This window comes from Chamaea fasciata, unplaced genomic scaffold, assembly GCF_029207755.1.
Source record: "Chamaea fasciata isolate MVZ Bird 193981 ecotype frontalis unplaced genomic scaffold, bChaFas1.0.hap1 SCAF_8, whole genome shotgun sequence".
Classification (NCBI taxonomy): domain Eukaryota; kingdom Metazoa; phylum Chordata; class Aves; order Passeriformes; family Sylviidae; genus Chamaea; species Chamaea fasciata.
Window position 1 is genome coordinate 18,111,445 of NW_027094093.1, and position 24,835 is coordinate 18,136,279.

The window sequence follows — 24,835 nt, forward strand, 5'->3', positions numbered from 1 at the left end:
AGCTGGTAGACATTGTTTCCTCTCTCATATTATTTGCTACTCACCCAAAGGGCTGCATCTCAGTTCTGAAACTGCTGCATTTTGGTAACTCGTAAGGGTATTCTTATTATTTATAAAACAGTATTATTTTCTTTGTATCTTCACAGCTCCAGTTACAACACACCATTTTCAGCAAACTGATTAAGAATTCATCCCAGGACCTGCAGTTAACCAGGAAATGCCTAGAAGCAGGAGGCAAGGTCTTAAAGAGGCAAGGCTCTTTAAGAATAAACTGGTCACGGTTAGTTTATTCAGATCGCATACAGATATGGTACATCTGGTGGGCAAGCTCAAGAAAGAGAAAACAACGGCTCCTCTAGTTTGGCATGAAGCTCAGTCCCTGGGGATACTGCCACAGTCCACACTCCGCAAGAAAACCAGCAGCTACAGGAACTCAGATTTCCAGTTCTGATACTGTATCTCCCTCATGTATCCAGGACTTTTCTAATTAGTGTCTTAAGGCTAGTATGTTGATAAGCAAAAAAACCTACTAATAATGTCTTTCTCATTTTCTTTTAATTTTTTCTCATGTGCTCTTAATCTCTGCTGGGAAGTGGTAAACACACGTGTCATTTCTATTACCAAGCAGTTTCTATTTAACAATTCTGAGTCTCTTCACAACTCTTTCTCATGTGAGCATATCTTTTTTTGCAACTTTCTTGTAATTTATCTTGATTTTTTGTCTACTTTTAAAACAGTCTATTAATATTCTAATAGTTCTTTATCTGAATTTAATATATCATAACAGTGTCCCCCCAAATTTTAGACACTTGACTAGAAAAAGATGGTCCTCTGCTAGTGTTAAGCCTGATTACATCTGAGTTTTATTGCATTGAAAAACTCTTCTATAAATAAACTCAATCCCACTATCGGTATTCCAAATCTTTCTGTTTTAAAGCACTGTAGTTATATTCCAAGCCTGCAATCAGATCCATGTAGGTAAACTACTCTATTGACAACATCCCCCTTAAGTCTGACAGCTCTCAACATGCACCCACCCAGCTGTAGAAGAGAACAACTTTCGTATTTAGATTAAGTCCTAGACAACACGATCTTCCTAAAGCAAAATGCCACTGATAGTATTTGGCAATACCCTGCTAAATAGCAAAGGCCAGTTTTTCAATATAATTTCCCCTGTCACAGCATCTTAACAGGAATTATTTCTCTTACACATCAGTTTTTAAATGAACAGCTCAGTTACTGAAAGTCTAAAGTAATCAGTAATAGTTCTGGTTCCAGGATAATGGACTCTCATACATTTCACTAGCAACTTCTGATACGGCCAAACAAACTCCAAGTTCTATTATTAGCTGTAGAAGTAATTTTTTAAAATACTGCAATAGTCAGGTAATTTTGCATTTTCATTTTTTTTCCTGAAATGTCCTTATGTATGTATATTGATGCATTTTTAAAGGTTGTGTTTATTAGCTTTCACTGGCTAAAAATTAGTTCTGACATTGTTTTTAAAAACCCTGACTTCTGTTCCTAGTTACAACTTTTGCTTATTAAAATAAAAATACAAACTGCAAAAGAACCTTCTTCTTTATGGTTGTTATCTACCTTGCCAACAACTGATTCTAAAGTAGAATTAAAAGAGACTATGTAAACAAATACAGACATTTAACAAAGAGAAGGGTTTGGTTGGGTTTTGGTTTTGTTTTTTTTTTTTAAAACTACCTTGGAAAAAATGAATTGTGACCAAGAAGATTGGGGATTAATTTACAACTTACTATTAAGTCACCTGAAGGTACTCTCAACATACCAGCAAAAGTAAATTGGTCAGAAATAAGATTAAACATCACACAGTAAGAACAATCTTCCACTGACAGTGAAATACTGCAATCTTTGTCCATCATAACTTCCTGATATAAAATTCACATTTTCTGAGTGTGTTTTCTTCTGTTCTGTAATAGTGTCAAAGTTAAGCTTGGGAAGTTACTGCAAGGTCACAGTGCTGGGACTGATTAAAAAGCACTGTTTATTCTCTGCTCAGAGAGGCTATTGAAAATCCTGACCATACTTCTGGGTTTCCTAGTTACTAATTTTGCCATGAGTTTATCTCAGGAGCCTGGGACTCCACATACTCAGCCCAACAGTGAGCATATGAGACTGTGCTCAGTGTATCTCCTAGTTAATCCTCAGTTCTAATTTCATTAAAGATTGTAACAGGAAAGTAGGTTTGAGGTTTTTCGGCCTCATTCAGACTCCTTGGAACACCACACTAAGGGTAACCATGAAAAACTCTTTCTTCAGGAGAATTTGCAAGCTAAGGGTCAAAATCAGTGCCTCAACCTACACACTGTCCTACGACCCTGCACATGCACTCAGACGTGACGGAAGGCCAAGCCCAAACAGCTCCCCTGAGCAGGAACCCTTCATAAGCTGAGTGGTGTTACAGAGAAACAGGCCCCACTAATGATCATTCCTGTATCATCATATACTTATGTAACGTTTTAAACATATTTCCTGCCTTAGTTTAACAAACCAAGAGCTCCCAGTTTCCTTTGTGTTGCGTAACATGAGACAGACCAACAAACTGACGCTGAGGGGAATCTTACTAATTCTCCCTAACGTAATGAAAATAAAGCCTGCTGGCACAAATGCTCGACCCGTGCCAAGGCTCGGGTGCCCAGCTCAGGGCAGGTACTCCCGCTGGGGGGACGTGTCGCGTTAAAATCCCACTCGCGGCCTTATCCTGAAGGGGTTTTGTTCTGCCTTAGAGACAGCGGAGGTTTTAGGTTCCGCCGCCCGGGTCAGGCAGGTGCGAGCCCGCCACAGCGCTTACGCAAGGGCGGCACGGCGGGGTGGCCCCGCTGAGGCGGGCGCTGCTCCCGGGCTGCGGCCGGCGCTGACCCGGGCGCCCGGTCCCGCAGGGGGGCGGCCAGCGGCCGGCTCCGGGCAGCGCCCGCCCGGGCGGACCGGCTCCCCTGGGGACCGCGCGCCGACATCTTAGCGCCGGAGGGACAAAGCGCGGCGGCGCTGTCTGTCAGGAGCTGTCCGCCCCGGAGCCGCGGCTGTCGCCAGCCGTGAGTGACAGCCCCGGCGGGGAGACTTCGAAAGATCGCAGCCCTGGCCCGGCGCCCCCCGGGCACAACGACGGCGGGGGCGAGGGGGGAGTGGGGGCTGGAGGGACAGCGCCACCGCCGCGCAGCTGTGCCTATGCGCTGACCCCTGCGGGCGGGCGGGCCTCGCCGTGTCAGGGGAGCGCGGCGTCGGGTCCCGGGCCGGCGCGGGCCGCGGGCTCCCGGCGGGTCCCGCTCATTGTTCCCCGCACTAGCCCTGGCAAACAGGAAGCCGCCCCGGCATGGGGCGCCCCCCCCGGCCCCCGGCGGGTGACTGGCAGCCCGGGCGGCCCGTGCGAGCGGCGGCGGCGGCGCGGCGCAGCCAATGAGAGGGCGCGCGCGCGAGCGTGGGCGGGAGTTCCGGGCTGGCAGGCGGGCGGGCGGGCGGCGGTGTCGGCCGGGCCCCCTCTCCCGCGGCAAGCCCCACCTTTCGGCTTTCCCGCACCGTCAATCAAAATAGGAAAAAAAACCCGGAGTAGGCTCGGGCCGCCGCCGCCGCTTCAGCCCGCCGTGAGCACAATAAGCATGTCCCCGGCGGCAGCCGCCTAGCCCTAGCCAGCAGGGCCTGTGTGCGAGCCAGCCAGCCTGCCTGCCTGCCTCCCGCCCAGCCAGCCAGCCAGCCGGCCGCTCGCACTCACACCATGACCGGTACGTACGCACCGACCGAGCCGCCCCGGGGGCTCCCCGCTCCTGCTCCGGCCCTGCGCGTCCCCGCTCCGGCCCCGGAGCGTCCGTGTGCGAGCGAGGCGAGAGCGGCACTGAGAGCAGCAGCAGGAGGAGCAGGGGGAGGAGGGAGAAGAGGGGCAGGGGCAGCAGCACGGGGAGGAGGAGGAGGAGGAGGAGGAGGGCTCCGTGCGGGAGGGCGGGGGGAGCGCTGGGGTTAGGGGGGGGGAGAGGGAGGGAGGAAGGGAGGGAGGGAGAGGGAGGGGGGTGATCGCTCCCGTCAGTGACTCTCCCCTCCCCCTCCCCGCTGTGCCCGCAGCTCCCGAGAAGCCCGTGAAACAAGAGGAAATGGCTGCCTTAGACGTGGACAGCAGCAGCCACAGCGAATATCTCCAGCACGGCAACGGCGCCGCCTCGGCCTCCGCCAGCGCGGCCGCCCCCCAGGTGAGCGCAGGCCCGGCTGGGCCCCTTCCCCCCCTCCCCCGGGTGACACGTTGTGAGCGGGTGCGGAGCCGGTGCCGCCGCCGCCGCTTCCTGTGTGCGCGTCTGCGAGGAGCCCGGTCGCTGTCCCGCACTAACCGCCACCCCCCTTCTCTCCCTGAACCCGCCCATTGTGGGTAGGACGCGCAGCCGTCACCGCTCGCTCTGCTGGCGGCCACCTGCAGCAAGATCGGCCCGCCGTCGCCGGAGGAGGATGAGGCCGCCGCCGCCGCCGCTGCCTCTCACTCTGCCGGAGCGGTGAGTGCCCGCCCCGCCGCTCTCGCACGGCCTGCCGGGGGGAGAGACAGCACAGCCAGCCCGCCCGCCCGGGGGGAGGGACGGGACACACGGCACTGCCCGCCCGGGGGGAGGGACGATAGCAGGGCCGACCTGCCAGGAGAGGGGTCCCCGGGCTCCCCTGCCTCTCCAGGAGGAGCCGGGCTCCCGGGAGGAGGAGGGAGCCAAGCTCCCCCCTCCCCCGCCATTGGGAGCGGCGCCTTCATTTACTTTCAAAAACGGGGGGAGGCGGGAAGCCTCCCTCCCCCGACCTTGGCACCGGAACGGCTCGCTCGGAACCCGGAGAGGCTGGGAGGCATCTCACCTCCACCTGAGCGCGCCCCCGGTATCCTCGCCAGGCTGTCAGCCTGGAACCGCGCAGCCGGGCAGGAGCACAAAATGAAGGCTGGCTGTAGGGAAGGATGTAGTGAAGTAAAATGGCTGTTTAGAAGCGAACGCGGGTGGTGGAAGGCTGCTTCCTGTATCGCGCTGTTTTTCTAGGGAGAGTTATCGTGCCGTTCCGTGTAGCATTTTCTGCCCTTATCTCTCATGCGCCGTCGCCTCTGAAAGGAGCCTTGATGACCTCGGGATCGGGTGTGATGAGATGGATCTTGCAGGCTAGAAACGTGTTCTTGTTGAAGCTAGTTTAACAATCCCCATAACAAAAGCCTAATGAAAACTCTTGTTCCTTAATTGGTCTAGCTGAATCTCGTGCTGACATATGCTCATAAAATTCAAAGAGATGATGCATTTCTAAATAACTGATACCTAAAAATACTGATATATTAAAAGAAAGTTTCAAAATACTTTCTAAAATGACATGATGTAACATTTTGGCCTTAGCCCTTGGAAAATTGCACATATTACCTCTACATTTTTTTTTTTTACAAAAACATCTTTAAAATCAGCAAAAAAGAAAAAACAACGCCTTTTTCTTCTTTTAAAGCAAGACTTGTGTTTTAGGATTGCTGTGCAACAGCCTTGTATAGTGTAAGGATTTTGCGAATAGGAAAAAGTACTGCAGAGCATTGTACTGGTGGATGAAGTGGCTTTGGCAAGCTTTTAGCAAATGTCAGAGTGTTAGTGGTAGAAGTTTCTAAATACTTGCTAAACTTTTAAACACTTTTCATCTGTGCATTACAGCTTACTTTACATAAAGGGAAGCTGAAGCAAAATAGCTATCTTGAGGTCATCCAGCAGGTTGTAGACTAATGACAGAGCTTGAAAATATATTAAGATTCCAGCCCCTTCAAGCATCCTTTTTGCCAAATCTATTTATTTGCTTAAGCAGTATGTTCCTTAAAAAATCTTTCTAGATGTTGTAAAGTGCCTGATACATCTAAGATTTGTTTCATAATACTGGATGCATACAGTGCTGAAGAGCATAAACAAACTGAAAAATAAATGATGTTTAAATGATTGCTTGTTTTCCTATATCCACCTCTAAGGCTGTTCTCGTTGTGCAGCTGGAATTGTGTGTCTTGGGGGTGGATTGATTGATTAGGATGGGCACTAGGTCTGGCAGGGTACTAGAATGCTGGTGCAGGACAAATGGTTCCTCGGCAGTTCAAAATGGGCAAAGCGGTTTTGATGTGGTACTTCTCTACTCCTATTAAATTAATATGTTGTTGTGTTAATGTATAAGAGGCTTTTCAGGGCAAAGCAAATGCAATTCAAGAGAAGCCAAAATCTTAGTTAAAAACTAAGTGGTTATAAGCTTACTCACTATTTTCCATACATGCAGATAGGCCCTTCCTACATATCTTCTGTGAGTTAGGTTATAGTGTTCTGGTAATTTTTACACTCCTACAACATAGCTCTTGAATGATGCAGAATTTTTTTTGGGTGGAAACTAAATATAAATTGAAGGAGATACCTAACAGTAGCTGAACTAGACACTGGAGTTAATTAAGATGACCTTAATAAAGAGAGGGGAGGGACTAAAGGCCCTGAAATACATTCCTTGCGAAAAACAGAGCAAAAGAAATTTAGTGCAATAAAGATTTTTTTCTGGTCCCTTGTGTTTATCATATTGGAGGATGGAAGAAGGAGGAAGAAGCTAAAAAGGCTGAATTTGTAGGTACCTCATAAGTCATATGGGAAATGAAATCTATATGCACAGACCAACATAATTGTCTTCCTGCAGTTTTTGATGCTCATCCTTTTCCTAGGAGTATAGCTCAATCAGTTTGAGACCTGTGCATGGGTGATGATGCCTAATGTAGCGCTGAGAGGGCAGCTCTTTCCTGTTATATTCTATACCTGTACTGCAGTTCTGACTGCTGAACATCTGGTAGAACTCTCGATCCACACAAATGGGTAATAGAAGTCAAACTAGGTATTTTCTCTTAGAAGTGCTTGAAGAGTGTACATGTAAAGGGAGAGTGATGCTGTTTAGGGGTTGTTTTGTTACTGTTTTACTGACATTTGCTTGGTGGAAACGGGCAGGGCTGGAGCCAGCATGATGGGCTAGCATACTGCTTTCCTGGCTGAAATGGAATGCAGCAGCTGCTCCCCAAGAGACCAGCAGTATGATTTAAAAGCAACAGCAGAACTCCCACAGGGAATGCAGGGAATATTGTGTGTCTGGGATTTAGGGAAGAGCTGAAGCAAATGTGATTGTGTTTGTAATGATCTAGTTGGCCCTGCTTTGAGCTCAGGGGTTGGACCAGGTGACCTTCAGAGGTCCTTTCCAGCTGAAATTATCCTACGATTCTGTATCGGTATCTGACTCCAGGACTGCTGTTTGAATGGATGTTGCTGTTACACCACTGAAAGGATTAGTGAGGAAGTAAAAAGACTATGTAATAAAAAGCAAATGAAGAAGGCAACTGACAGAACTAAACCCAACCCTCTTCTCCTTTCCATCCTGTCAATGACCTGGCAGGCTTTAGATAACAAGGTTTTCAGCTTGGCTGACTATTGTGGTTGAAACTGTATTTCCTTTTGGATGAGAGGCACTAGCAGGCATTACTGCTGTTCTTGTCTTTGTGCATTGATGAAGATTGCAGTCTTTCTGTTTTGACACCGTGATTTACTCTGCCTAATGATCAACCAACACCAATGGCCTTGAGTTTGTGGCTTGCTTACCTGAGAATCTTTTCCTTGGTTGCCGTACTGCTACATCCATGGTTGGTTCAAACACTTGCCATGGGAGCTTTGCTTTGAATATTGCTGCCTGCTGGTTTGTGTGAGAGCCTTTCTGGGATGGTATGTGTTACTGCCTGACCTAGAATGACAGTTCACGTTTTGGCCTCTCAGGATGTCTTTCTCTCTCTTGGGAGTTTGAAATCTGAGAAGTTTTAGTTTGGGTCTTGCTTTTTCGCTATTTATCTGTGACTAATAATTCTATTTCAAACTTTCAAATTTAGAATTCTTTTTCATTGAGTTATAAATATTCCAGTTTCATTCCAGTTTAAACATCTGCGAAGATTTTAGCACTAGATGAAAATGAGAAGCAAAGCAGAAGGTGGTAAAGCTATGCATAAGGGAGGAAACAAAAGAGCAGACAGATTTAGGTCAAACAGAGCCGTGATGGTCAGCTGTATGGTTGTAGCATGATCAGATGATTGTTTAAGAAGCTACAAAGCTGAGATGATAACCAGTTGCTTATGTTCTCTTACTTCATTGTGGTGCAAAGCTAAAGGCTGTCTTGGAACTCTCATGCTCCCAAGGGCCATTCTTATGGTTGTGTTGGACTGGATAGGTGAGGATAAGGTGCAAGACTGATGGGAGGTTTTGTGGGAGGTCTGGAAGGCAGGTGAATTGGGAAGAGTGGCAGCCTGGCTGAGAAAACTGTTGGCTCTGACAGCTGCCAGAGAATGGGAGCTGTCAGGGATGACTGCCCCAGTTGAGGTGTGTAGTTGCATCTTATGTGAAGTGGGATGCACTGATTCGCTAGTCTAAAAAAAAAAAAAAGGGTTGGGAGGAATGATTTATGTGATTTATTTGTGTTGTTGCTTATCAACAAGATGTGGAAAACATTTGGACAGGTTAATAATTAGCATATTTGGGGAAGATGAGTATCATTTCTCTGCTGTAGACAAAGGATTTCTGTGTATCTTTTACAAGTAAAGACTGCAGTGTTTTAAGACTGCTTTGGCATATCTTGAGCTTTACAATTGAGTATCAGTGCCTCAAAGAACTTAATGAAAGTCTGGAATTCTGGTTGGTTTATGCCTCAGAAGATTAACCATCTGAGATGCACCTAGTTTAAACTTAGTTTAGGGTAGGGGGAAATAGGAATAGTGTTGACAGGGTGGAGAAAGAGGAAGGCATTTTGAATTTCATGTTTTCCACTAGGCAAAAATATGCATGAATACCATGTGTCAGACTTACCCATAATACTTGGTTTTCTGGCCTATATGATCATTTTGAGGAAGTTCAGAATTATTCTGACATCCATTTTTGCTTTTGTGGGTGATAAGATAGTTTTCTGATGCTAGGTTTCTGGATGTGAACAGATGCTCCAGAATGTGTTCAGCCACTATAGAAAAGTCTGCCTGGATTTGTCTTGCTTCTCTCTGTTCTTTACTTTTGCAAAACAAAGAAGTTTCACTAGAATGTGATGGCTAACAGTATTTTTGTCCTGCTGCTGTCCAGAAGCTTGCCTTTTAAAATGTTCTTTGGTGTTTGTATTACAATTATGTCTTAATAATGCTGTATCAGAAGTGTTGAAGTTCTTTTAGAAGAAAGTGCTTTAGGGATGTTCTTAAAAATTTTTGTTTTATTTCTGCTAATAGCTTTGAAGAAAGTAAGAAAATGAATGTATGGTTTAAAACTTTTTCATATTTAAAAACAGCATAGACAAAGGAGTTTTCTAATATTAAACATTAGTAAGAAGTCTAAGATTTCGTAGAAAGTTGAGGCTGGTAAGAATGTCTGGAGAATGTCTGATCTGCTCCTCCTTGCTCAGAGTCAGTGAGAGGAAGTTGTTCAGAGCTGTGTCCAGTGGGTTTGAATACCTCCAGGGATAGAGACTCCAGTGTCTCTCTGGGCAGTGTTTGATAACTCGTATGATATGAAAAAAGGCTTTTTCTTATATTATGGGGGACAGTGTCAAAAGCCTGACCATTGCAGTGATAAGTAATATGCCTTGCCTAACCCCTTCTACCAAGGTAGTCTTCTCATCATTCATAGGGCATTGTGAGGTTAGTTATTTCAGCATTATTCCCCCTTCCTAAGTGTAGACTGACTGCTTCTGAACACGACTTCTTTTTCCCCCACAAGGTTATTTGAAGGTTAATTTTTTCAAGGTTATTTTCAAGGTTATTTGCTCCATTGCCTTCCCAAAGATCAAATTGCAGGTGACTGATCTCAGGTCCTCTTTCTTGTTCTCTTGATGATTTGAAAGACTCTTCAGCATCTGAGCTGAAAGCAGGAAGAAAACAAACCATTTCACAGAATGCTAGTTTGGCATGCAGTTATACTGAGATTCATATTTATATGTAGATTTAATAATGAATAAACAAAAGAAGTTACCTGTGACCTAGTTAAAAATGTCTCCTTTTTGCCATGTCTCGTTTCTTAATACTTCAGCTTCCTTGTTTCTGCTAAGTTCAGGGATATTGGGTTGTCTTAATTTGGACAAGTTCTGAACTTCTGCTGATTGATAACAAGCTGTTGAAGTTTTGGCTCCTGTTGTCCATGTCAAGCAAAAAGACACAGATATTCTTTAGTTGAGACACAGTTAGATATATTTCACCAGATTGGAGTTTCTTTTAAAATAAGATTTTAAGCAGCCCCAGATAATAAGTTTTTTCCTGAAGTGCTCTTTGTTTTTCCAGACATTTGATTTGGGCAGAAGTATTTCTCTAAATTGAGTGGCGTCATTGGTAGAGGGCACAAACATGCAACAGAACTAATTTACCTTAACAAACAGTTTTGTGTCAGCTGAACCGCAGTGGCTGATGTTGAACATGTTTTTAACCTTTGGCAAATACAAGATAGAATGTATTAGCTCATACTTTAATGAAAGAGTTAGAGCAAGTGCATTTTATCTTGTATTTGTAATGACCTAAGAATGCACAGATACTTTACTGTAGCTTAGTAAACACATGGTATTATTAAACCCATGCATTAGAACCCTAACTCTTTCATAAAACAACAATTTGGATGAGGCAGTCTCCAATTTTCTTCATTAGGTGTGTGATTTTTAAATGTTTAGGAGCTCGTGACTCATTATCTGTCCACCTCTGGTTGTTTGGCTGATGCTTTTGCTCCAGGACTAAATGGGGCAAAAGTGACTTTCTGAAAAGTGGAATAAAAAGCAGTCCACCAGCACAGATAAATGTTTGGTAGACTTTGGTAATAAAATACTGATGGCTAATGACCTGTGCCCATTTGACATGATGAGATGCAGGTGTCTACAACAGATACCAGTTCTTTCAGGGGTTTTTCTCCTCTTTCCTCCTCTCTATTTTACTTTGGTGAAGCTTTTTTTTTTTTTTTAAATGAAGTCCTATCATTCAGTATGGTTTAGGTCACTTCTGAAAGGTATTTTATCTTCTGTTTTCTCTTACCTCCTTCCACATTCGACTTAATTTTGCTGTAATTTTATCCAAATATATTGAACAAGGCAATTGCTAGATTTTTATTTATCATGGCTTGTGACTCTTCAGGGATGAGACTTTTCACTCAGAGACATCTCTTTATTTTACCCACTGGAAATTATACAAGGACTGTTAAAGAATCAAAAGACAGGCTGAACAGTGGTTGTTGCTTTCACTCTTTGTTGGTACTTGACCTTTCTTTGGGTGGACATACCATTTGATTTTAATTCATCCTATTCCTTGTGTCAGCTACTCTCTTTGCTCTGTTCCTGTCTTTTTTTCTTGTTTCCTGATGCTGCTTCCAGTGAATTCCCCGTTGCTTCCTGTTCTCTCTCCTCCTTGGCTGAGTACTGCTTAACTTTCCTCAGATCTTTGTCCCCTCCTCTTGAAACAGAGCCTTTGGGTTGAAACAGTCCAGCCTTCTCTTAAAGGAGCAGCTGCCAGATGACTGCTGCCTGAGTATCAGTTGATAAGGAAACTGTTGCTTTATCTCTACCCTCTAAATAATTTTCACGGATGGCTGAGACAGTGAACAAACTGGTGTATCTTGAATGTAAACCTCAGTAAGTGACTGGGCTGCAGATGTTGCTGCTCATATGTCAGTGGCAGAACTTTTGAGTTATTACAAAAGTGCTTAATTGCCTGAGAACATAAGGAAAGAATATTACTCTTTAGTTAATAGGGAAAGAAGTCCAAGGAGTGTCTTGTCTCAATAGACTTTGTGAGAGACCATAGCAGTCAATCTTACTATGACAGGCTGATGATGACCATTTGAGATTAGAGAGCATCTTCAAATACTCTTCACCATACGGGGTTTTTTCATGCTTTAATGCTAGTAGTTTTGATAGCTGCCTGATAGCTTCTTGAAAGCCTCACCCTCTTTTTGCTCCTCCATCCACATGATTCAGCTGGTGGTGTCTGATACAGGCAGCTGTAAGGGCAATATGAATAACAGGCATTTTATGTTGTATGTGTAGCATAGCTTCATATCCTCATGCATGGCTGCCCTGAGCAGTCCTTCTCCATGGACTGACAAGAGTAGCTCTGTTGTGCTAAAATCATTACAGAGCAGGATTTGAGGGACGTTTGCACTAGATTGTGAAAAAGTGAGATGCATGCCCAACATGAAAATGCCAATATGGAAATCAAGATATGTTTTGGAAGAAGAATAAAGTAGGTCATTTCCATATCACGAAGGAGACAGGTTCCCTTTGAAGTATTTCTGTGGAGGATATTACATATGAGTAGATACAGACATGTTACTTTCTGTGTATTAGATCAGTCCAGTTTAACCTAAGCTTTCAACATTTGCTTGTACATAGTTTGCAGTCAGTGATAAATTATATCAGACTTGTCATGGTTTATATTATTTTTCCTTTCTCTTTTGTTCTAATAGCTATCAGCACATTTTATTATACCTTTTTTATAATGACACACTTTAAACATATAACAATCATATTTTTGCTTCTCGTATTTTCTGACTGATGTTTACCTATGACTTCTATGGGTCTTTTGATATTTTGTGAAACTTTCAGATAATAGGTATTTATATGCTTGTGAATTGAGTAGTTATGAACTTTCTTAGCAGCATTTCAGCAACTGATATCTACGTGTAAACAATATTAAACACAAGTGTATAAAGCTAATGTGGTAGCAGAGGAAAATAGAACTTGTCTTTTTCTAGGTAAGATATTGTGATATGGAATATTACATGTTTGTTCTTCTAGTATCATAAGTTGTGAGTTTGAAAGACTACAAAATTTAAATATATTTTTTAAATGAAAGGTTGATCAGTATAAGAGGAAAAGAAAATAATAGAGAATTATTGTTCTCCTTTTTCTGTTTCTTTTCCTTGAAGCATTAAGGCCGTAACATTAGTTTTGTTCTGGTGATGCTGAATCTATTTAATAATGTACTACCTGAAAAATAATGAATCTTACTTATGAACCACAGAATATTTTGAGCTGGAAAGGATCCCCAAGGATCACTGAGTCCAACTCTTAATAAGAGTCAATGGTCTGTGTCTTTGAGGGCTGAAGAAGGCTGGCATTCTTTTGGTTTTTGCACAATAATAATTTTTAGAATTCTTGAAGAATTTAGGACCATGATATCTGTTTCCTTATTGAAAATGAAGCTTGGTCAGCACAGTGGAACTTCTTCTAATAAGTACTCAGACTTAAATGCAGTATTTTTCCTTTACATGCAAATTTTGTAGTGTTATGGGTTGGAATAAGATAAGATTATGAAACTAGTGAAGTCTCATCTAACACTGTGGACTAAATTGACTCAGGTGCGTACTGCAGGAGTCTTTCAGACTGGTTAGGTCTCAATGCTATGTTAGGAAAGAATTAGATGTGTTTTGTATTTTGCATGTCCTGGTTTTGTTCTGAAGGAAGTCAGAATGCAGCATCAGAGAAAAATTGCGATATATTCTGGTAACTTCCCTACTAGGAGCAATCACAGGATGAGTGCAGAAGGACAAACCAGAGCTTTTCTTTCTATATCCTCTGGATTCTGCCAGAGAGACTAGATTTGTTTCACAGAGCTGAACTGGTTGTAAAACAGGTTAGTTACATGTTGCTAATATGAAGTTATTCCACTGGCTTACTTTAGTATGGTAAAACAGATAAGGAGAAACTTTACTTCCTATTTTTTTAGATTGATGGTTACTTACAATACCAAGCTGGTTGACTATGCAAATCTGTGCTAAGTATTGCAGGATGTTAAATCTAATTCTTAATACTCTATTCTAAAAAAGCTTGCTTTGGTAAAGAAAGGTAAGTGCAATTTACCTTTTCTTTACTGAATAAAAACCAAATGCATAATAGGCTCTTTAAGCATCTGGGGTCTACTCTGAAACACTGGCCTATTCTATTGTTCCAACTTAATGAAGATAATTTTTTCCCTCCTAACTGATGCATATGACTAATCCAAACATGATTTCAATGTAAAAGTTCATAGTCTAGAAGTCTTCTTCCTTAGTGAAACTAACTCCTGCTAGCTTTTAAATACTAGAGCTTTGTGTTATGTGTAACAAACTGAGGTTGTCCTATCATTCTAACTGTGTGACTACATCACTTCTTAACATTCTCTGTACTGCTGGGAGTCAAAAAATGCAGAAATATAAAACAGAGTTGAAAGGCAGTGGAGATCTAGGCAACACTGGCTTTATGGCAATTCTTCCACTTCTTTGCAGTAGTTGCCTAGTTGGGCAAAGAGTGTTTCTGAGTCCCAGGGTGAGTTGGTGATGAGAACTCCAGCATCCCCTGCCAGCTCCCCTTCCCACAGCCAGGGGTTTGGATTACCCAGCAGCCCTGCCACCAGAATAACCCTGCCGCTGGTCACCTGACACAGCCGTGACATAGGAGCTGCATTTGACATGTTCGCAAGCAACGTGCAGCTCATGACCCACAGGCTGGCTACTCTGGCTTAGGCATTAGATCACTTATAAAATCCGTATTTCATAGTTTTGATCCAATTACTGATGGTTATATAAGCTGTACTGCATGTTTTCCCCGTAGTGTATCAATATCTAGTGTTGAATTGCATGACTGGTCTAACACATAGTCTGTACAACTTTTGTTTTAATTTTTTGTTTTCTTTTTTCTTTTTATTCAGACAGGGGATTTGGCTTCTGTGCAATTAGCTGGAGCTCCAAACAGATGGGAGGTCTTGTCTGCAGCTCCTACCACTATAAAGGATGAAGCTGGTAATATAGTACAGATTCCAGGTGCTGCCACAGTAACGTCAAGTGGGCAGTATGTCCTTCCTATTCAGAGTTTGCAAAATCAACAAATCTTTTCTGTTGCACCAGGATCAGATTCGTCGAATGGTACAGTGTCTAACGTACAATACCAAGTAATACCCCAGATCCAGACAGCGGATGGTCAGCAGGTTCAACTTGGCTTTGCAGCCTCTTCTGATAATAGCAGTATAAATCAAGAAACTGGTCAAATTCAGATCATTCCTGGCTCGAATCAAACCATCATTGCCTCTGGAACATCTTCAGCTAATATTCAGAATATCTTATCTGGTCAGTCTGGTCAAGTCCAGGTTCAGGGAGTTGCAATTGGTGGTTCGTCTTACCCTGGCCAAGCACAAGTGGTTGCTAACGTCCCTCTTGGACTGCCAGGAAATATTACTTTTGTACCCATTAATAGTGTTGATCTAGATTCTCTGGGACTTGGCAGTGGTTCTCAAACCATGACAGCAGGCATTAATGCAGATGGGCACTTGATAAATACCGGACAGGCCATGGATAGTTCAGATACTTCTGAAAGGACTGGTGAGCAAGTTTCTCCTGAAATTACAGAAACTGCCACTGATAATGACTTATTTGTGCCAACGTCATCTTCATCACAATTGCCCGTTACCATAGACAGTTCAAGTATATTGGAACAAAATGCAAATGACTTGACCACAACTAGTGGTCAAGTTCATGGTTCTGATCTTCAGGGAAATTACATCCAGACGTCAGTCTCTGATGACACACAGGCTCAGAATATTCAGGTCTCCACAGCACAGCCAATTGTACAACACATACAGCTACAAGAGTCGCAGCAGCCAACCAGTCAAGCCCAGATTGTACAAGGTATTGCGCAACAGACAATCCATGGTGTTCAAGCAAGTCAAAGTATATCTCAACAGGCTCTTCAAAACCTTCAACTGCAGCTGAATCCTGGAACTTTCTTAATTCAGGCACAAACAGTGACCCCTTCTGGGCAGATAACCTGGCAGACATTTCAAGTGCAAGGAGTTCAGAACTTGCAGAACTTGCAAATTCAGAACGCGCCTGGTCAACAAATAACTCTGACCCCTGTGCAGACTCTCACTCTTGGTCAAGTTGCAGCAGGTGGTGCGTTGACATCAACTCCAGTTAGCCTAAGCACTGCTCAATTGCCAAATCTACAGACAGTTACGGTAAACTCTATAGATTCTGCTGGTATTCAGCTGCATCAAGGAGAAAATGCTGGCAGTCCTGCAGGTATTTATTTTACTCTTTTTGCAAAAGATTGTTTTTAACTACTGCATGTTGTTGGTTTAACTGACGATAATCAGAAAATCATTGTCTTGCTGTTGAAGCCAACGGAACACAGTGGGTTAAACATGGTGATGCTAGATTTTATTTGAAACTGCTGTTCCATTAGAAACTGTAATTGTAGAACATACCTCACTCCTTTTAGTATGAGCTCATGTAACTCCCAAGTAATCATATTAGTTAACAGCACTTCAATGTTTGTGCTTAAAGGTCTTACCCTGGAGAAGATCTGTATACTAAATTGAAAAGGGGGAAATCTGGCTATTAGCTGCCACTCTTCTAAGGCATCAGTATCATTGACATACCCATTCTTCCTAATCCTGAATAGATGAAGTTTCTATGGAAAATCCAAATATTTCTGTTTATGCAATTTTTTCCCCTCTAAAATTTTCAGACCCCCTGAGGTGCTGTTATTCATCTGCTTTTTGTTGAATTAATTTCCTACTGAATTACTATCAGTGTTATTTTGATGTAGGAAACTCATGTAAGCAGCAGTGAAACAAGCATGCAAATATCAAAATGGAGGCTGTGCTTAAGACTGTGTGTGAATTTTCAATACTGCTTACTTGCATTATGTTTTAAATACAGTCAATAATTATGAGTATCAGGGTGTTTTGTCTCGGTGGAGAAAAAATATTATTTTCTTAAAATAGGTGTTTCTTAATGTGAGAAAAAATAAACATGCCTGTTTATTTTTGGTAAAGTTGACACAGTGCATTCCAAATTTCAGGGCATAACTACCTAAACAAAAAGAATAAGAGATGATTGTGGTTCAGGAGATTTTGCTATAGGAGAAGCCATTTAAACACTTTACTGGGTTGTGCCCAGGCTAGTTATGAGGAGCAGAGTGAGCAGTAGGGGTCATTTGGGAGGGAACTGTAGCTTGGGAATCACTGTTTTGCTATAATCATGTGATCCGCTCTCTGGTTCATCAAGATACTGAAGAATAAATATTTAATTAAAACGTGCATGGTTTGTATTGTATGTCTATTTAAGGTTGTGAGAAGAATGCAAAGTTAAGTGAAACATGCCTAGAAGACCTGCTGAGTTTTGTTTCAAAAGGCTACTGATTGCAAAACCTATATAGTTACTGATACTGCTGTATTCTATGTCAAGAAGCTTGCTTTCCCATTTGAAATCTAAATTTTGAACTGAAAATAATATGCTGGGATGTTTTTTAGTTTGTTTTGTTTTGGAATTGACTTCTGTATTATGAACTTACCATCAAGTAAAATTACTCAGATCTAGATAAGCCTACTCTTCATTGCCTTGTAGGGATGTGCTCTGCTCACAGCATTTGCTCTTCTAGCTGATCTTGATTCTTAAGCTTTCTGTTTACAGTGACGAGAGGAAGTCTTGGTTTGTCTCCATCACACATTGTTGCCTATGAGGGTATAGACATCAGTAACAAAAAAAGCATATCTTCTGTGTGTTAATACAGCTAAATTCAGATGTCAGAATCTAAGTCTTGGAAAATGAGGCCTTTACTAACTATTATTAGTTAAGGAGGGTTATTTCTGAGGTTTATATTTTGTACAGGATCATGTAGCTAGTGGTATTGCTTGTGGAGTAATGTAGGAGAAACTTGAGAAGAAGGATAGAGAGGAAAAGGAGAAAGAAAGCAAAAAAACCCCAAACCAGCTAGGCACATGAGAAAGAAGTTGAGTCTGATCTGTACTGTGTATCATTTTGTCTGTTGATCATTCGCGAGAGTGTTTCAATGGTAGTTTATAATAAAATGCAAGGGAGTCCCATCAAGCATTCTTTTAACTGTGTTTTCCTATAAGGAATGTCACATGGGAAGGCAAGAGACTAAATGGGATATATGAGATGTGATTAAATAGGCAGAAGTACTAGATGAATAGCAGAAACTATTGCCTGAAGTGCATAGCTATAAACACCTGGTTATATTAAAGATAAGATGGAGATTTATAGTGACATTTTTCCTACTTGTCTAGGAATAATAAATGGATTGGAAGGTATTAAAACTGCCATTCCCTAAATTTGGGGAGAATGTAATTGGTCCTTCCTTTATGTTAGAAGAAACTCACTTTTCCGCAGTAATGATTAGGGTGACACTGCTTCTGACAGAATCAGACTGAATTATCTTGATTGAATTTCAGTGTCTTTTCCATATGCATCTGGCATTTTGTCTGAGAGAATCTTTTTCAGAGGTGTTCCTCCCCTTCTTATTTATAACCTCTCACAACCTTTCTTCAGGTTGGAGAATAAATATGCAATTAGAAGCAGATTATGAAATCATAGGGGGTTTTTTTCAGTCAAAAGTACATTGTTGTTTTGCAAATAAGGAGAAACAGTTCAGTTTTAAACCGAAAGAAAAAGGTAAGTGGAAGAGACAGCAGAACAAGAGAAGTTAAAGAGTGTGAAGCTACTTGATTCCTTTTTTTTTTTTGCCAATTACCAATGAGCTTTGAAGCAAGATAAGAAGGGTTTCTCTGTATTTTCTCTCCCCGAGCCGGATAACTCCTTTCATACCAAGTGGAGTCAGGCTATATTTTCTGTTTTCATTTAAGAAAATTTGTCTACCTGAGGCAAAAGTAAAAAGAACATATTCCTGGTTTTGTGTTAGAGATGACTGGTAATTATCTGAAGTCCAAATAATGTACTTTGTTCTGTTAGCAGTGTAGCAGCGAAAACAGTTCTTTTAGAGTTTTGCTGTTACAGCCCATTGTGTGAGAGCCGTTCTCCAAGGTTCACTCCCCAGGTGGGCAGCAGAGGACATCTGTACTGTGCTTGAGTGTGTGTGAGGAAAGAATGTCTTTAACTAGGTCCTACATTTTGTTTACACAGTGAAAAGCCATTGAGACCCTAATATGAAGCTAGTGGCTTTGTCCAGTAAATGTACAGTTTTCTTTGAAAGATGTCCAGTGATTATGCTTCTACCAAAATGTCCATTCTACCTTGCATACATATGCATAGACCTACATTGCAGTGAATTTGTTTTGAAAAGTCTTGGCCGAGCTTGTTTTGCCTTAGGATGTTTATTAGAGCTCATATTCCTCCTTGCGTTTAGTGTTGTGGTGACCAAGGGAAGGGTATTGGTTAGTCACAGCTGAAAGTCTTCAGCATTGCTTTTCTAGCAAAAAGCTGTATCAAAGAGTATCTATATGTTAAGCACTGGCAGAGAGATGCCTTTCTCACCTGTGTTTTAGCTTCTGTCTTCTGGTCTTGAGAGGAAATTAAACATGAGAAAGCTCTCTAGTAGGGTACTTCTTTTTTTGGCAGTTTGTAATAAAATACTGCATTGTGTATAACAAGAAGAGCCATTACATGCTCAGTTCACATTACTCTTTAGTGTCCTGCCTGGTCAAGAAAGGTGGAGTTTTTTATTAGCATGCTTATATAGATTGCTTCTTCAAATATTTCAAATAACGTAGTGTTTATTTTGGAAAACTATCAGGAACTAAAACGTACCAACTTGGCCTTAATGTTTCTGATCCTGTAAGTTTTGTGAGCTTGGAAGAATTTTTAAGTTACTGGATTTTTTCCCTGGTCCCCAAGCCATTGTCCGGCTGAAAGAAACTTAATGATGTTAATCAAATTATAATTGTAATAGTGTCTCAGCTGATTTATTAATGTACTGAATCAGTTTGGGACTGGTCATTTCCTGGGGAAAAAAAGGCAATTTTACCTGGTCTTATATAGGTTGCATACTTGTTATAGGATGCTGGATATTTTTTTTATATACTTCTTTTGACCATTGCAGTAGCATCTGAAGACACTAGCAAATGACCTGAAAGAAAGTAGCATTGGCTTGAGAATGGACTTTGCTGCTTATCAACTCAGACACACTCAGCTGGAAGATTCATTTATTTAAGTAGAGAAAAACCCCTGCCCTACAAAGAGTTTTCCAGGTTGGTCTGCAGCTGGAGTCAAGTCAAAGGGATTCCTTCCAAGTGTTGACCGAAGTGTCACTCCAAAACTGAGGTCTTCATTTCTACATCTTTCTTTCCAGCTCCTCTTCTGCAGGAGTGTAGACAGCTGCTTAAGGACTCATCTGCCTGCTGCCAATGACCTTAGAGTCAGGCCTGTTGCTCACTTACAGCCAGTTGGTAGTGAGTGGGAGTGGTTGGCTGTTTGTGGTGGCAACTTCATTCCATTCCTGCCGGAATCTGACGTCTTTGTCATGTCAGAGTAATTTAGCTACTCTAAATTTGACCAAAAAATTGGCTGACAGTTTTCGAGGTAAATAGTTGCCCAAGTGACAGTTTATCTTTCATCTGCTGGTATCTTGGGATGCTTGGTCTAATATCTGTTTCCTAAAACAGTCTAAATGCTGAAACAAACAAAATTAAAAATGAAGTTTTCACAGTTTTACTTGCTGGGATGGTTGTTGCAATGTTTCAGTGCTTCTGATGAACTAGTGCAGAATGCTACTTAAAGAAACAACTTAGTTTTTTCTCTTTAAGATTCAGATTTAACCTTATTAATTTTAATTTCAATTAGGCAGTTTTTCCTTCTAAGGCATGCTTTATAAGAAGACTTTGGGACAAGGGCATGGTATCGTTGTGCAGCAGAATTTGATTTAAAAAATAGTCTTACGAAATGCATGAAGTAAACTGAAGCAATGATGTTAAGTAAATATTTTCATCTGACAACATCTGTCTATGGCTATCCAGTTTTCACTTGAGGCATTTAGTTTGCATGTTATAAAATCAAAACAGTTAAAAACAATTCTCCCCACTTTTTTAATATGAAAATTAAATTGGAAACTGATGAATTTAAGTTAGTGCAGGAATTAGAGCTATTTATGTACCAATCTTGTGTAAATAGTTTGCTGTCAGCATGCTTAAATTACATTCCTTATTTTAGCATCATTTTCAAAGGAAATTAATAAATTGTGGAAGAATTAGATGATCATGCTTGTATGTGTTTCACAGTCATGCATAGCACACAGTAAATTATCTCACTTAAAGTTCGCAGAACTTCAGTCAGTCTGGTTAATTTTTTACTGCAGTATCTATTGTTGTGGAATAGAATCACATTTTTTTCTTCAAATTCTTGAAAATACCGAATTGTTGCATCCTTCCTCTGCTTCAGTATTTCATGGGCTGTTCTGCTCTTTGTTCTAAAACAGCTCATTAATGAATTTTCTTACAGCTGGTGGTGGTGAGGTGAAAGTTTGTTGCATGTTACTCCTGAGTAAATATGTGTTGTGTATGCTGCATGTCTGGGGATGCAATATAGATTCTCAGAGTTAAGGAGTTTAGCTTGAGTTACCTTAGTCTCAGATATCTCAGGATGTTCACTAAAGAATGCGTACACAGTTTCAGGTACACATTCCTTTTGCATTTTTTCAAATACCCTTTTTACAAAATACTCCTGACACAAAATGAAAGCCCTCATACACCTGTGGGGATGTGTGGCAAGTATCCATGGAGTGAAAGAGGGAAGGGATTTTATTTCCAGTACTGCTACAACTTAAGAAGAAGGCTGGAAACTTGTCTTCTGTCTTTTTGCAGTCTCAGCACTTTAGGGCCGTTGTTTCAGGTTCTGTGCAGTTTTCTTGCCTTTTGGATCTCCTGGCAGGATCACCTACTTTGGTTCTGATCTCTGAGATCAGAACAAAACTTGTCAGTGCATCTGGCTCATAGAAAGTATCTGAAGTTTCTACCAAGGACAATGCCAGTCTTTTTATAATGCCAGGAATACTCACCAGGACCCTAGTTGTGATTGCCCTCCTGAAGATCAGGCTGGGTTGTAGGTGGGTTGTCTTTTACTACTTGTAGAAGACTCATACTTTTTTCGAAAGGCAGTCATTTCAAAAGCAAAAGGAGATAAAGATACACATTGTCAATGACATCGTCATAATTTAGCGTAGAGAAATGATAGTTCTCAACCTGCATCTAAAATTCATGCCAGTATTTAATTTATGTATTCCAAGTATGTTTTGTACTTCATTTAATCAAAGTGTTTTCCTGTATCCTAGTAAGACACTTGCTGTGCAGAACTCTCAAGTATATTACATCAACACCGGTGCCATCGTTGATTTAAATAAAAAATTAGTTTTTAATCTAATTATTCACATAATCTCATTTTGAGTGCACTAATTCTGTCCCTACTTCTTTGAGTCTTTGTTTACTCTTTTTCAGTATTATCACAGTATTAGCTTTTTTCTAACCCACTGGAGCATTCGCATGGCTGAAGGCTCGCAGCATTAAAACTAGAGAGAGCTCTTCAGCCTTCTCTTAAAAAGTGCCAAATGAAAATTATCCTAATCTGTTGATTTATTAAGTGGTTGCTTCTGTAGCTGTTCTTACATCTTCCTGACTTACTGTCAGTGGGAAGCTTTCCATTGTTGTCTAGTAGTAGGACAATTATTTGGCGTTTACCTAAATACAGGACAGAAACACTGAACAGTTCTGTCTTCCTAAATTACTGCTCTCAAGTCTGTTATTTGACCCTAGTAGCAGTCTGATATTCTTTTATGTAGAAAAGATATGAATTCTCTGCTGGTCAGAGAATTCTCTGTGTCCTCTTGCTTTCCTTATGTATTTCTGGAGTTTGTGACTTCTTCAGTGTTAAGCATGATTGACTCTTCTTCCCCCTATTTAGTTAGACCCTCTTGGATTTTCAGCTATGAGAAGAGCAGAAGTGTGTGCTGCAGCAGGCATTACTGTCTGTAAGAATCCAGAATCATGAATCTGTAGACAGCACATCTCAAGGGAGTACAGCTACTGTAGGGCAAGTAACTGTTTCTTGATGCATAGCATGTTCCTTGTGGTAGCACTGGCTAAAGTGTTTAATGATTTAAAAACTTAAATATTTGCTTTAGAATAATGTATAGGATCACTTGGACATACCCTATGTGGTGTTTCTTGCAAGAAAACAAATCTGTTGCTGTATTTTTAATCATTTTGCTGGTACTGCTTGAGTACTGTAAAGTTCTGCTCTTAGACTTGTACACAACAGTTGTTTTTCCTCAGAAACTTAAAATCTGATTTAGAGCTATTGAATCAAGATGACAGTCTTTCTTCTGAGTTGAGGTTCACCAGCATTTCGAGATGATGCTTTGCATTGTACCCTATGTTGCCTTGTAATTTATTGTGTAATAAAAATGTCTAACTTCACACTTCAGATTTGGGGCCAAATCAGAGTAAAAATCAATAATTCTGTTGAGTTTCCTGTCTGAAAGACTTGAACAGCTGATCAACTAGTAGAGGAAGTTTAATTTAGATAGTTCAGTTTAGGTGGGAAAGAACAAGAACAATGTCTTAAGAAATTCAAATGTCTTTATTAAAAGCTTTCTCATATCTAGAGATTAAGGCAAGATGAGTCAAGATTCCAAGGGATTGTGGGTTGAACTGTAGAGAAAACAGAAAACAACAGGAGAAGATGGAAAGGAAGTGGGAATTAACATCTCTTTTCTTGGGAAAGGTAGGAAGGGTAGCCTTTATTTGGATAAATAAACTATTAGAAACAATTGAAATGGCAGTGAAATTGTGATTCTGTGAGGAAATTGGTGGGAAGGTATGTGCAGTGCTGCTGCAAATCTGTTTTCAGTTCAAAAACCATATTTCTGCTTCACAGATCGGGAACTTGTAAAGCTTGGCAGGGTGGCTTTCAGCTTCCAGGAAAAGCAGCTAAACTAGAAGCTGGTGGTTTGCAGAGTGTTACAACGGAATACTGAGTGTGTCTTTGTGACATTCTGCAAAGGCAGATATATTAAGAAAATTTGCATCCTCTTCCCTTCTCTGTTCATCTGTTTCTGTGGCTCTTGGGCAAACTAATAACTTTTTTCATAGATGCAGAAAATAACATGTTCCTAAGTCCTGGTTGAAACAGACCAAGACATAATGTGAAGCTTAATGGATGCATTCATCTGATACCTGGAGAAGTAGGTAAATGACCTGGGTATATCAGTAGGCAACAGTATTTCTCTCCACACTCGATTATAGTTCACATGTACTCAGGAATATTTTAAACTGCATTTCCATCTGCATTGTGTCATCCTGTCAATTTAACTACTCTTCTCTGAAACATTTAAAGCAAATCTCTTACTTAGTGGTTTTATTTGCCAAATACACTCAATCTTGTTCCATATTGTAGCCAGCTCTGGGATTTCTATGACTATGAAATACTACCTTTGGAACAAAATTGTTCACCAAGATCCCAATTTCCATCTTGGAAAAGCCAAACTTAAACCAAATCTAGCACACTAGACAGGAAGCAGAACTTGAACACAATATATGTTTTTCAGAATCTGTTGGCAGTTTGAAACAATATCTTTGTCTAAAATTACCCTTCATACTTACCTAGAACTAAGTCTTGAACTATAAAAGTAAGGGCATATAGAAATGTGAAAGCATGGAAATAAAGGAGTAGTGAAGAAAATGTAACCTGTATTTAGCCTATGTTTAATTGGTAGAAGGCAAAAGTTGCCTCAGATTTGCTAGTGTTTGCATCAGCTTGTCATGACTTCAGGGATGATATGAATTCTTTTAGGCCTCTTCTTTTGCAGAGTTTATGTAAATTCTCTCAGTTTAGGCTGAATTAGAATAGAGCACATGTAGAAGAACACTGGGGAGAAACATAGTCTCTGGTATCTACGTGAATTTTCATAATCTCAAATTCCATTGCATTGAAGAACATGTAATCTGTAGCTCTTCTCCATGGTTTGCCTTTTCAGCATCTTCATGAGCGACACCTCTCCTCCTTCCAAAAAATACTGTTGGAATTTTAACCTTAGCTCTTGCAATAATATA

The 24,835-nt window shown here is 41.3% G+C and overlaps 1 protein-coding gene across 2 annotated transcripts in view; it reads left to right on the top strand.

The window, feature by feature from the left end:
- Positions 1-3,462: 3,462 nt before the first annotated feature.
- The window catches only part of SP3 (Sp3 transcription factor), a 34,086-nt gene continuing 12,713 nt past the window's right edge, over positions 3,463-24,835 (top strand). Inside the window, exons 1-5 of one of the 2 annotated variants that reach the window (XM_066189920.1) lie at positions 3,463-3,749; positions 4,084-4,208; positions 4,386-4,502; positions 14,690-14,780; positions 14,886-16,055. In XM_066189920.1, coding sequence (XP_066046017.1) covers positions 3,743-3,749; positions 4,084-4,208; positions 4,386-4,502; positions 14,690-14,780; positions 14,886-16,055 — 1,510 coding nt within the window. In that variant the 5' untranslated portion in view covers positions 3,463-3,742. Of the gene's footprint in view, positions 3,750-4,083; positions 4,209-4,385; positions 4,503-14,689; positions 16,056-24,835 lie in introns of both variants that reach the window. The other variant, XM_066189919.1, reaches the window with a different exon arrangement.